The following is a 14,344-nucleotide window of genomic DNA, read 5'->3' on the forward strand; positions in this document are numbered from 1 at the left end:
TTTAACTCATAGAAAGTTTAACTGGCTTGGAAAATGGGCTGGATTAAAAACTGTTTGAAGTTTTTAAGGCCCAGAGAGAGGTGAATGGTGTCGCAACCAGTTGGTTTCTGGTCACTGGTTGTGTTCCCAGGGCTCAGGATTGGGTCCAATCCTGTTTAATATCTTCAATGACATGGAGTGCTCCTTCAGTAAGTTTTCAGGTGACACCAAGTTGGATGTGATTGTTGATATGCTGGAGGGTAGGACAGCTCTGCAGAGGCATCTGGACAAGCTGGATTAATAGCTCAAGGCCAGTTGTATGAGGTGCAAAACAGCCAAGCACTGAATCCTTTCCTTGGGTCACAACAACCCCATGCAGTGCTACAGGCTGGGAATGCACTGGCTGGAAAATGGCCCAGCAGCTGAACATGAGTCAGTGTGTGCCCAGGTGGCTGAGAAGGCCAGTGGTGTCCTGGCCTGTGTCAGTAATAGTGTGGCCAGCAGGAGCAGGACAATGATTGTCCCTCTGTACTTGGTGCTGGTGAGGTCACACCTCAAGTCCTGTGTCCAGTTCTACATCACTTACTACAAAAGAAGGACATTGAGGTGCTGGAATGTGTCCAGAGAAGGCCAACAGAGCTAGGGGAGAGTGTACAGTGTAAGTCCTATGAGGAGTAGCTGAGGAAACTGAAGGTCTTCAGCCTGGAGAAAAGGGGGCTCAGAAGAAACTTATCACTCACTACAACTCCCTTGGAGGAGGTTGTAGCCAGGTGAGGGTCGGCCTCTTCTCCCAGGAAACCAGTGATAGGAGGAGAGCCAAGCTGCACCAGAAGAGGTTCAAGTTGGACATCTGAAATAATTTCTTCATGAAAAGGGTATTTAAGCATTGGAATGGACTGCCCAGGAAGGTGGTGGAGACACAATCCTTGGGGCTGTTCAGTAAATGAGTGGGTGTGACACTTGGTGTTATGGTCTAGTTGTCAAGGTGGTGATTAATCAAAGGTCAGACATGATGATCTTGAAGGTCTTTTCCAACCTAAATGATTCCGTAATTCACTGTGATTCTGTAAACACTTGTACATTCATCTATTCTTATCTTCATACTGATCTGTGCAAGTAGACTTCAAAACATATTTGCAAGGGGCCCGGACATTGCTCTTACAGGAGTTATTGACAAGGATATTTTGGTACCTGTTTTCTCAAGTTGCTTTGCTGGTCCTGACATTTTCGGTTTTCTCCTTTTCCGCAGAACTATTGCTGTTCCTCAGAGTTGTTGCACTGGCTGTCAGGTAAATTCAGGCTACTGTCAGCATGGAGACCAGCTGGTATGTAAGTCAGAGGTAGGTTAAAACCATTGATTCCTCTTTTAGTGCCAGGTATGCACTATCAACCTGCTTCTGAATATATGATAGGGGAGCTATGAGGGTCATATGCCTTCTCACATCCCAGTCCTTTTTCTCCCCTGCAGTAAAATAAACTGCGGTGCGTCTCCTTGATCTCTAGCAGAGAATTGACTCCTTCAAGAGGCAGGGTAAGCATTCAGCTACTGTTCTTAAAAGAATTGTCAAAAAGGTTCTTGTCTAGGTCTGACTTTGACACTGTATTCCTTATTCACCCAAAAGAGCCATAGTTAGTATGTGTCCCACAAATACATAAGAAGGAGACTATGTGGAGCAAGACAAAAAGCGTCTCTGGGTCTTGCTGTCCTCACTTCTGTTAAGAGGTGCCATATGCCTTGTTAAGTCCATGCTGAAATAAATAGGCTGCAAAAAGTAGAACATTGCTAGAGGCAGGGAACAAACACTGATTCTGAAAAACTGAATACTGACTGAACTCAAGGCAATACACAGAATGCTGACAGCTCTGCAAGGTGGTGCTCAGCAACAGCAAGTGATGATTTCCATCACCAGCACACATTCACATAGATAACTAAGCATATTTCTGCTCACAAGTCCTTGCAGTGCACTAACTGCAATCACTTCTTAGAGTCATTTCAAGGGAATAAGGGAATACAGCAACTCATATTTAATCCTAAAAGTACATGTTTTCTAGGGTGGTGTTTTTTGAGATTATTTTTTTAATTGTGTCATTTAATATGAAAAAATCAGCTGAAAATGTCTAGAACCTAGGTGAATTTTTGCATCTAACACTGATTTAAACATTTAACATGAAATGACTGCAGGGGCAATAGGTAACTAGTTGAAAAAAATGACAATTACGAGGGAAAGGCACATGCAAATGTCTTCAAGGGACAGTTCAGAAACATTTTGTTTTATCCCCATTTGTTTCTTTAACTGCCCACATTAAGGTACAGTAGAGTTTTGGACTTCAGTGCAGTGGTTATTATGTCAACAAAAATAATTTCCCTGGTGTTAGAATTTAGTCAGGGGTTATTCCATTATATTAATGTTCTACGAATGTCATAGAACAAAGACTATTCTTATCAAGCATGTCCATAAATCTCCAACTATCAAGTTCAGAGCATAAAACAAAAGGAAGCAAGAAAACCCAACTCTAAACTTAAAGCCAAGTTAAGTGAAAAAAATTCTATGAACCCTGGCAACCTTGTCAGTTTGATAACCTAAAACAAAGCAATGATGCAACAAATGATCAACCACTAAAAAAAAGAGATTCTCAAAACTGCCTAGCCTTGGGTCCTGCAGCTAAGTAATGGGTACCTCTGGGGAGCGCAGCTGGATTTTACAACTTTCGGCACATTTCCCTTGATAGAAGTGGAAGATTTTTTTGTCCTGCTTTTAAAATCTCTGCAAAGGATGTGGGTACTAATTTTAGAAGCACCTGCATCCTATTATATGTCAGCCTGACTTTAGTTTCAAAATGCCGAAATATAATACAAAGATTGAGCACAGGCTCTCAAATCACATTAATCTGAAGGTTCTGTCTTATAATATTTTCATATTCATCTTGGTTAAACATAGATATAGCCATTGTCCTCCTTTCCCCAGATTATGCCAATCATTTAAAAATGGTATTTGCTAGCAACCATGTATGACAAACCTATGGCTCATAACTGGTGGAAAATTTGAGAGGTGGCTGAACAACGTTGTATCTTGCAATTGATGAGAATTTAAAAATAAAAATCATGGTATTTATGATAAAGAATAAAATTTCACTTCTCAGTCTTTTGAGGATTTCTTTGGAAACATAAAACAAACAAAAGGTTACTTGTACTGAACTAATGTTCCACTTCTGTCTTCTCTCCATTAAAAAAGATTCCTAAAATCTGGAAAAACTTGCCCCTCTTGCTCTAAGATACTGCCCCTGAAAGAAACATAACCACATTGTTATTAAAATGGCATCAAGAATAGTTAAGTAATCTGTTCTTGGAAATTAGCTTTGCGTCTTTGTGTTATCTACAAATATACAGGATGAGAATGACAGTGGCTAGAGGTTCATTATATCTGGCAGTATGTCAGCCTTTTTGAGGCTATCATGTTTTAAACATTATTTTAGTATTACAAATCCCCATATTATGCATGAACAACTGTAGTTTACTTGGCATTGGAGAAGAGTTCATCCCTAGTAACAGTGTTTGTATGTTTTAATTCACTTGTATAAAGAGTAAGATGACCATATTTCCCAAGGAGTCTGCAGAATGTATTATGCTCTTTATTTGGCCCAGTACACATTAACATTTTAACAGTAGCTTTGAAATTAATATTAGGGCTAACAAAACTGATTCTCTCTCTTCAAGGTAGAACTCAACTCCTCCATGCCAGCATTGACTAGTGGGTTGCCTTCCCTGTGTGAGAACCAGGGCTGTATTACAGTAAACTGGTCCAGTGTGATATCACAGATATAAAAAATATTCCATTCTGTATCAAAACTAGGCACATGCCTTATATTTATATGAAGAGTAGATCAACAGAGTTGAGTGGTTTTGCTCTCAACTATTTAGCTCCGGCCTTCTACATGAGGAGAAAAATATCTTTTTTCTAATTAGTAACTACAAGGATCTAATTTGTGTTTTTATGGTAGTTAAAAGATGAGTGACATCACACTTGGGTCAGTATTGGTGGATATCTAAAAGTACAACCTCTCATTTGTATTGCTTCAAAATGTACACAGTATAGATGTAGATTAAAAAAAAAAAAAAAGCTACCAATTTTTTTGTTGTGTTGAACCAGCTAGAGGGAGGATGCAAAGTTTTACCAAATGAGATCTATGGATACAAATTTCATTGTAGAGTGTGGTTTAGACAAATGTGTCTTTTTCTTTAAGTATGTAAATCCTACACTGTAGGTTTTTTTTTTTCTTTTTCCTTTTGTAGCAGTAGAAAATGTTGAACAATTGTCCATGAGCATGAGCCAGTGGTTCATTGCTGATATCCCCAGAATGCCAATATTTGCAATGCAAACAGTTAGTACAATTTCCCAGTTCTATGAAAGGCCCTGACACATCTGCCTCAAGGTCTGGAGGCTCTGTTGTATAACCACAAATAGTCTTTCCATTTTCATATAACCTTTTGATACACTGACAGCTGCATTAAGCTGCTTCTGCCTAGCAATTCCACATGCCAGGCTGTTTTAATTGGTTTTAATGCCACAGAAAAAGCACTGCTAGCAGAATACCATCAAATCATTTTCATATTGAACCTTCGTGGTCCAGAAACCTCCCCTTCAACCACAGCACCATTGTTTTTGCGAGGGACATATTCAAGGTCAATGCTGGTTTTGTGTTTGCCTTTCCCTCGGCTCCACACAAAAAGAAGAAGGAAACAAAATAAAACCACTCCAAGAAATGTGAAACAGCCCATAGCTGTGGACACCAATATTGTCTTAAGGTCCAGAGAGTAGCTGTTTGCATTAGTTCCGTTAGAACTTGTGTCGTTGGAGTCTGTCATATACATAGGGGTCCTGTTGGCATAAAGGAAACGATCTGAAGTAAACCCCTTTACTGTCAGGGAGGCCGAGTAGGTGTCATTTCCAGCTGCATTACTTGCAATACAGACATAGATCCCAGTGTCCTGGTCTTGGGCAAATCGGATCTCTAGGGTGCCATCTCCCAGCACAGTGGCTCTACCATTTGATTTAGTTGTGATCAGCCTTCGACGTGGGGTAACCCAGGAGATGGTAGGCTGTGGGTCCCCATCAGCATTGCACATCAGCTGCACTGTCTGTCCTTCCTCTACTACCAGGTACTGCAACTTCTTGTCTTGTATCTTGGGCTTCTTACAGGTGAAATAAAAGGAGAGAGCTGTGCTGTGAAAGTCTCTGAATGATCTCTCTCTGACACTGTCTGGGCCAGCACACATTGGTGGCTCGCCACCAAACTGCAAGGTGGGCTGCCGCTGTAAAATCCAAAGAAGACGACAGTCACAGGCCAGAGGGTTGTTGTTAATGCAGAGGACCTCAAGGCTTTTGGAGGAATGGAATACATTCTCTTCTAGGGTTTCTAACAAGTTTTGGGACACGTTAAGCACACGTAAGAATCGGAGCCCTTGGAAAGCATGTGGTTCAATGGTGCGCAGCTGTGCCCCCACCATATGGAGCTCCTGCAGGCGCACTAAATCCGACAGCATGCCTGCCTCGATGGTGCTGATGGGGTTGTAAGAGAGGTTGAGATGTGTCAGGTAAACCAGATGTTTAAAAGCAGAGTAAGGTACTGCAGACAAGTTGGTGTTGGTGATGGATAGAGAAGTCAGGTTGAGACCGTACAGACTGTTGGCAGGCAGCATGTCCAGGAGGGGCCAGGCCTCTATCTGCAGGTCTTTCAGGCGAAACAGTCTTTTAAAGGCGTATGCCGGCAAAGCATTAATGTTGAGCTGTTTCAAATGCAGGCTGATGAGGTTATGGAGGTGAGAAAGAGCTTCTGTTGGTACGGCTGTGAGGTTGCATCTCTCCAGGGTGAGCTGCTCCAGGCTAAGCAGCCCACTGAAGGCCCTGTGTGATATATACACCAAATCATTGTCCCCAACCTCCAGGGATTTTAGGTTATGCAGATCTTGAAACATGTAGTCCAGCAAAATGACAATCTTGTTTTCACTAATATCAAGCTTTGTTAAGTTTGACAACCCAGTGAACACCCCAAGGGGGACCAGCTTTAGACGGTTTCCTTTCAGCCTCAAGGAGCGCAAGTTGAAGAGATTGTTGAAAGCTCCAGGCTCGACATTAGAGACAATATTGTCACTGAGGTCAATCTCCTCCAGCAATGGGTATGATGTGAATTCCTCAGGGTTAACGCTTTTGAGTCGGTTCTTGCTGAGGTCCAAGATTTTGGTCTCAATGGGAATGCCTTCTGGGATGGACATCAGACGTCTTCGGTGACAGCTGACAGACTTGTTCTGTGCTGAGCATTCACAGCGGGCTGGGCAGCCCACAGTGGGGCTTGTGAAGACAAGCAGCACAGCCAGACCCAGGAACAGCTGCCAGCATGATAGAGCTGTGTGACGCATGACTCCACTGATCTGGGCTAACCCTCCGTCACGGGCCTGTGGGGTAAGGATGGGAAAGGGGAGAGGTTAAGTCTGCAGAAAAAGAACAGTACCATTGCAAAGCAAATGCATATGTTTTCATATTGAACAAATCAATAAAACCTATTGTGAATGGCATGACCTATATAAAAACAGATTTTACTTCAATATCATAGGGTTAGTCAAAGGATTTGTGTATCCAGCACTTTCCTCCATATGTTGGTGAAGACAAAACAGCTTCTCCTACTGTAAACAGTAAAAGACCTTTCAATCTTTTCTCAGTCTTAGTAGGCTTCCTCAAGACAGTGCTATAATTAACCCAGAGATAGATAACATACACCACACAGAAAGGGCTAATACCATTTGTGATAAATTTACAGCCTTGGATTTCTGTGATGTAATATGAAACTAAGCTTTTGCCTCCCATTAGTGTTTTAAGGCAAACCTTAATGGTGTATTATAATCAAGAAAAAGAGCTCCTTGACAATGAAAAGATTCCTCTTATCATTTATTGCATATATTACAGCTATAAAAAGATGAAGCTTGTTCATGCATACACATACACAATGGCTCAGATGAAGAAGGAAGAACTGGTGCATCTCTGATTAGAATTTGTAATAGGTCAAATTGATTCTTTGTTTTTACTGCACAGAGTTTTTTTGTGTGATTGTTTAGAACCAAGATCCAAGAAGGGTTTACAGAATACATCTTTGTGCTTCCAAGACATATAAACTAGTTTTAGGAAGACAAAAACAAGGTAAGATGACCTGTCTGTGTTTAAGCAGCGTAGTGTCCAAAGAAGCACTACAGATTTAATAAAAATCACACTTTGTAAAGGATTTATTCATTCTCACCTTCAGGTTAAAAATGAGGATAGAAGAAGACAAGATACCATCTACTAAATTAGCTACCCTTCTCCAAACAATGTACTTTTCAGGTTTAGTCACCAAAGGCAAGAGACTTTTTCTAAGTATACTTATAAGCTACTAAATGAAGATAAACAATAACGCATTTCAAAAGAGAAAGAAGAAAAGGATATAGGTGTTCATCAAAGGAAGATGTGCTTGAGATGTTCAGAGTAAAGCAAACTGCAAGGAAGGACCATAGAAGTGCCTTAACTCCTATGGTACAGCCAACTTGATGAGGCTAAGATATAGTGCTGTGATACAGGCTTCATAATATTAATAAGCCTTATAATGGGACTCAGACTTGTGATGCCTTTTCTGCATTGTTTAATTTGGGCTTCATTTTAATTGTACTTATAAAAATACTTACATAACTCCTGCCAGTAACTATCTTCTGGGTCTGTACAGATGACTATGACCCATCTCCTCCAATGCATAATGATTACCCAATAAGCCACCAACTTATCTGTTACTTTGGGCTTTGAGGATCATCTGGTTACTACTTGAGAAATTTGCAAATTGCATGTGAGTAAATGTTTTTTGTCTATGCACTGTCGCATAGATTGTAACATGAAAGAAATCCTCCCATACACAGAGGATAAATACATTTAAATAAATATGGTAAAGCTAAATTGATAAGGCAATCAGACAGCTATTTGAGCAAATAAGAAAATAAGCTATTTGAAGCACAGTCCTGTGTAAATCACAGACTGATGAAAAAGAAAATCCTACCAGTAACTCTGCTACAGCAACACTGCACTCCGCTGGTATACGGCATGGAACCTGATAACTCACCAAACCATCCTTTCTGAATGAAGAAGAGTTGTACTCTCATACTGTGGAAGATCAGAAAAGTGGACATTCAAGATGCAAGAAAAGGAGCAGATATTTGGATCTATTGATCTTATAGTAACAAAAAAATTTCTAATCAGGAACTGTGAGGTTTGGATTGTACACATTTGTACTCTTGTAACTGGACTGAGAAATAAACAGCTGTTGTGCTCTGACTGTTAAAAACTAAACTGAGTGAAAAAGCATTTATCTTGGAGCTCTGTAAATCATGTTCTTTGACTGACCAGACATGAATGATGCATATCTTATTCCCATCACAACTCTCTGGAAGAATTTCACTCTTGACTGATGTGGCTTTGTATTTCCATTTTTACACTTCTATGCAGAGACTATTAATGTGAGGCACATTGCACGCTGGTTTTGACATATAGAGTGGAGACTGGATGAAAATTACTCTGTATTATATTACCTATAAAAGCACATTTCCACTTTGTTCTAGAAGGACAACCTACTGAGATTCAGTTTCCCCCTTAAATTGTAGTCTTGCAAGTAACTATTGCTAGTTATCTCCAGCTGTGACAAAGGTTTTCAGAGATAAACTTCACTTCATTAGGCACTAACTTAAAACTGGAAACCAATAGGGGACTCTGAGTTAGGTGTTTTCAGTGAATTTAGATCAGAGAGGCTTCTGGGTTCTCTGATCATTACTTTCAGAGCTCAGTCTGTGAGGTTAGTGCTTTCATAGTGATACTTCTACCACACAGGGATTTCATTTCCTACCGTATCCATCTAATAATGTATGAAGCACAAAGTAAACAGGTTCAGTGGAAGATGAGCACTCCTGGAGTGTTTGGTTTAGATAGTGAAAATATAAACACTTTTTGCAGCTATCCAATCCACCTGGTAACTAAAACTTCTGAGGAGTACAAAGTAGAAGGTAGAGACTATAAAAGATTATAAAAGGCTTTTTTGACTGTGGCTGGAATATAAAAAAGCAATTCAAAAATTAACAGTAGTCGTCTGGAAAGGTATGTGGACAGATAATGAGATAGACGTATATTTATCAGTAAGGATGGATGCATGTGTGTGTACACACTTGAAAGGCAGCAAGATTCAGGACCGAGATATAATCTGGAGTGGATACATTTCAATAAGGACGAGTAATAAACTATATTAACTATCAAGTCAAAACCCCCAAAGATGAGGCGGATCAATAAGTACAGGGTAGAAGAAAGTATAAATTAAATTTATTATTACAATTTCCATTGAGCCAGATGATACTGCCATTCTTTCTGCTAACCAAATCTGTGATTACATCCTTCACTTTGAACTGCTTTTATGGAAAAATAACCTAATCTCATTATGTAAAAAAATGTAACCTTATCTCCAGCTAGGGTTAAAAGGTCTAGCAAATAAGATATGTGGGACAAGGTGAATTGTGGGAGAAGCCTAGAGTGAATTTGACGATCTATTACATATGGTCCCCATTTGAATTTAGTGAATATAAAGTTGTATTTTCAGGACACGTCCAGTAACATCACTAGCTAGGCCTACCTTGTGCCTCCCATCTAAGAACATTTAGAAAGGACTCAGTTTTATCTGTAAAGTACATTCCATGTCAGTGTGTTCACAATTATTTATTAGTATACATGCATTCCTCAAAAATGCTTCTTTAAAAAGAGGGAAATTGTGCCATTAAAAGATATTCTTCACTGCAAGGTGATTTCTTGAAGCGAAAAATTATTTTCTGCAATTCTTTAGACTTGTGGGATGTTAATTAATTGGCAACTTCACTGGCACAGGGCTGAATTGTTAGTGTCAGTGCACCACTTGATGACTTTCATTCCTGCTTAAACAACCAGCACTAACCAGTATCTTTTCCAGTGTAGGTATTCCCTCTTCACATCTGCAGCATTGCCATTTTTTGCTTCATTGTGATGCATACAAGACTAAGGTGTATGCATGCAGGTATGTACACACACACACGCATACATACACAATTTGTAAGAAGTATAGTCTTACTGATCTGTGATTGTACATGCCTTGCACTACACAGTAGTCCTCTAAAATGATAGCTTGTCAGATGAAAATTCAAAAACCATAAATGATTATGAACTAAGAATTTTTCTATGTTTGAATGTGAATGACAACATATAAAATTGTTTTCCTGACCTTTCTGGGGTATTTGATAGACTCTGGGAAATGAAATATGTGAAGGAGTTGTTTATTAAAAAATAAAAGTAAACTAATTACCTTCTTTTTGTCTTTCTCTGGCTCTGCTCTTTAAGTCCAAAGTTAAGAGTCAAGTTACTGTTGGCTGATACTCTTTTTCAAAAGAGGGCCCTATTCAAAGTTCAGCTATGCAATTATGAAACCTCATTAAAGTTATTAGTTAATTGTTCTGTGTGATCTCACCCAAAACAGCCACTACTACTTTGAAATACAAATCAGTTTTTAAAAAGTTCTGAAGCTTTGAGTCTTCCCAAAAGTGCTTTACAAGAATGTACAGTACCCTGTAGCTTTTAAATTGAAAAATTATAATTAAAAAAAAACAAAGCAACCCAATGCTGTCCTAGAATGCAATGCAATTCTAAATATCATCTATAGGAATGTGCCAAATCATGCATGTATTACATATTTTTTTCACTTCTCTCTCTCCCTCAGACTAATTTTGAAGCCTTAAAAGCTGAAAACGGGACTGCATTTGACCATGGTCCTTTCCATGTCCCATCTGATGCTCCAGTATTGTATGGGACATAGCTTTAGCCAGAAAAGAGGAAAGTCACAAGATCTGTTTCTGTTATTAGCTGCATTATCATCACTTAATGCTCTGACTTAGTAGTTTTTATCTCACCTTTCTCATTCCTTTTATCAGCCTTTCAGACAAAAACCATCACAGAGGATTATATCAGAGATCACAATTTTGCCTGATGAGGACTTAGTAATTTACATTCTAAAATCCCCTTTACAAAAACATACTGTATTCAATAAATGTTCTAGGATTAAATGTTGCATGACAAAACAGACTTGTACTGATTATTCACTTAAATGCTACCAGGTAATCCTGAGAACCAGGTGAGCTACCTGTTTGGAAAGTGTTTTCACTGGGTTGACACTGACTGGAAACTGGGTGCCCACTGAGTCTGTTGTATCACTGCCCTCCTAAACAGGACAGGGCAGAAAAAATATAATAAATAGTTTCACACATTGAGATAAAGCAGGGGGAGACTACTCACCAGTTACCATCACAAACAAGATGGACTTAGGCAAGGGAAATTAGTGTTGTTTATTACCAATTAAATCAGAGTAAGATAGTGAGCCAAAAACTCAAATTGCAAAACACTTGCCCCAACCTCTTCCTTTTTCCTGGGCACGACTTCACCCTACATATTTTCTCCCTTTCCTGTATGGCAGTGCAGGGTTTTGGGAAATGGGAACTGCTGTCTGTTCGTCCCATTGCCTCTGTCACCCCTCATACTCTTCCCCTACTCCAGCATGGGGTCTTTTCCACAAGAGACAGTCCTCGAGGAATTTCTCCAATGCACGTCCCTCTCTTGCACAGTATTCAGTCCTTCGAGATGGATATTTTTTGAGACTGTGTTTAGGGATAGTAAATTGTTCTGCCTATATAAGATTGTTTTTCCTATGAATGCTGAATTTTAGCATTGGTGTATTTTAAAGCAGGGAGCAGATACTGAGGATTATAAATGTTTCTGTCTTTGCATGGCTGTCATCATCTGTCACACTTCAGCAAGCAGTAAGCCAAAGCCATTGTTCAAATCTTTGCCATAAAACACCTTTGCCCGTGTGCTGAGCAGACATATACTGCATGTCTGCAGCTAAAACTACTGAACTTCTGCAGTGCAAAATTTTGCCCAGCTCAGTGTGGTTTGGGAGATTTTTTATTCACAGTTTTATCTCTCAAGTATCTGTTGCATTTATGTTGGAAGAGCAGCTGGTGTGGCTTTCTTGAACTCTCCTCTGGTGCTGCACCAGGCCAGGTAAGGGCAGGAAGGGTAAGTAGCCTTTGCTGGTGGACTGTGCCCGAGGTGGCTATGGTGGGAAGTGTTGCCCAGGACATGAAGGGAAGATGAGAAATAGACTGAGATGGTTTTAGGGACAGCCAAATGACACATGAAAATATGGGACATTTAGAAATGTTCTTACAGTGGGACACTATGCCACTAGGAGAATGAATGAAATCCTGACTCTGTCATTTTCTGACTCAACTGTTCAATTTAGACATTCCCATCATATGCTCTTTGAATGTAAGAGCTAGTTTGTAAAAGCAAAGCTTTTACAATGGAGCTTTACCTCATCAGGTCTCATGCCTGAAATTTGTCTTATCTTAATGTATTGTTCCCAAATTCTACCACAGACTGAGTCAAGACTGCCTATATACTCTAAAGTGATGATTTTTCTTTAAAGCAGAGCATCTCAGAAATTGTTCAAATGAATCTAGGTTTCTACCTTCCCTGTCTCTTTGATCAAGCCTTTATGCTTATGCAGAGATTTTGTTCTCCCTTCCTTTATTGATCTCTTAAACATTTCAGCATTTAAATAAACTGTAAAACATTAAGTAGCTATCTGGATTCCAATAATAAATAGATTTAAAAATCCTTGAATAACAGCAGCAGCAGCAACAACCACAAGTCTGACAATTCATTGAATTGAAAGCAAAGTTTTGATTCAATTATTCTGCAGTCCTAGGATCATTCTCATCTACTAAGTCATCAGTAAAAACTTCATGGGCTACCATCAACTCCAAATTTACAGTCAAGTAACATTAGTTTTCAGAAGAAAATGCTGAGATTCAGATAATTGAAAAAATCATAACATAGAAATAGGAAACAAAAGCAAAAAGTGGAATTAGAGCAACATTCTTTATTAGCTTATCCAGCAGAATTATTTTAAGATTGCTTGAAATATTTGTATGAGATGTTTTAAAACTAAACAAGTGGGTATAGTTTTTGCCCCAAATACTTTTATTTTTGTCTGAATCAGAGTGAAAGAAGCATGTGTGCCAAAACACAGAAGGTAAGAAAATCACAGTGACAAATTCATGTAATTATACAAATTATCTGTACAAGTCTTTGAGGTCAACATTCTCCAAATTAAGCAAAGAAATGAAACCATCACTACACCCTGTGTATTTAAACCAATGTTTTTAGGTTTACTTAAAAAAATTCTTTCAATTTTCACAGAGAAATTTCACAGAGAAAGTGAACCTCAGGAAGAAATCTGAAGGAAAAATAATAAATCATAAGGATTGTCTTGCAGGAGACAATTCAAGCATAAGTAACAGGAAAATAAAGTGGAAATGTTTGCAAGAATTATAAACATTTCCAGTGACATTTCCACTGACCTTGCTGGTAAGTTAGAAGGGAAGAGATGAAAAGCTGATAGGAACAATTATGTGAAGTGATATAAATGATGCTTGGATGTAAAATAAAATTCAGACTTTTTTGGTGTAGGTTAATGATATAATCAACCATTCAGGGGGGATAGCACTACTATCATACCCACACAATTAGCTACTTTATAAAAACTGAAAATATTTGCATATAAACACTTTCCGACAAAGAATTCTTAGTTGAATAAATTAAAACATTACTGTGAATAACAGATCTCTTCTACCATCTATTCCTTCTGAATGCAGAAGCAGATTTTTGAAAGGCAGAGTTAAAGAAAATTTCTTTTGTTAAGGTCATTTAGTTCTATTAAATGACATGCCTATTTCACTAGTAAAAAGTGATGTCACTAAGAGATAATTATTCAGTAGCAAAGACCAGACCAACATAATCACCATGACAATAAATGTGTTGATATGATAATGCAATAATAAAGAACCTCTGAAAACAGTACAGCTCCTAAGTAGTTTGTACTTAATTTTGTTAGGGCTCCTTAGTATTGGAAGTCCACACTCCTGTTGTCGCTAAACTCCATCCTTAGACCTGGTGTTTAGTATCTATGCATAGTAGCCCCCCTGACTGATATGTGACTTCAAAAACAATGCATGAGCCCATATTTTTATGAAGGTGATTTATCTTAAGGGTTACAAAGCAAAATTCCATTGCACTCTCTTTCACTGGTGATTCTTGCAAGATTTTAATGTTTCAAATACTGACAATGACTTATCATCAGGTGATAGTTCTCAGTATTTGGAAGGTGATGTTGAAAGGTGAAGTTGTTGTAGTTCAGGAGGATAAATCATATGACAACAAAGAGCGAAAGT

At 38.8% G+C, this 14,344-nt stretch overlaps 1 protein-coding gene across 6 annotated transcripts in view; it reads right to left on the reverse strand.

The window, feature by feature from the left end:
• Positions 1-533: 533 nt before the first annotated feature.
• The window catches only part of LINGO2 (leucine rich repeat and Ig domain containing 2), a 476,779-nt gene continuing 462,968 nt past the window's right edge, over positions 534-14,344 (reverse strand). For all 6 annotated transcript variants that reach the window (XM_039733190.1, XM_039733191.1, XM_039733192.1 and 3 more), the window contains one exon: positions 534-6,430. In XM_039733190.1, coding sequence (XP_039589124.1) covers positions 4,574-6,394 — 1,821 coding nt within the window. In that variant the 5' untranslated portion in view covers positions 6,395-6,430 and the 3' untranslated portion in view covers positions 534-4,573. The remainder of the gene's footprint in view (positions 6,431-14,344) is intronic.

Source organism: Passer montanus, unplaced genomic scaffold (assembly GCF_014805655.1).
Source record: "Passer montanus isolate IOZ18808 unplaced genomic scaffold, ASM1480565v1 scaffold84, whole genome shotgun sequence".
NCBI lineage: Eukaryota > Metazoa > Chordata > Aves > Passeriformes > Passeridae > Passer > Passer montanus.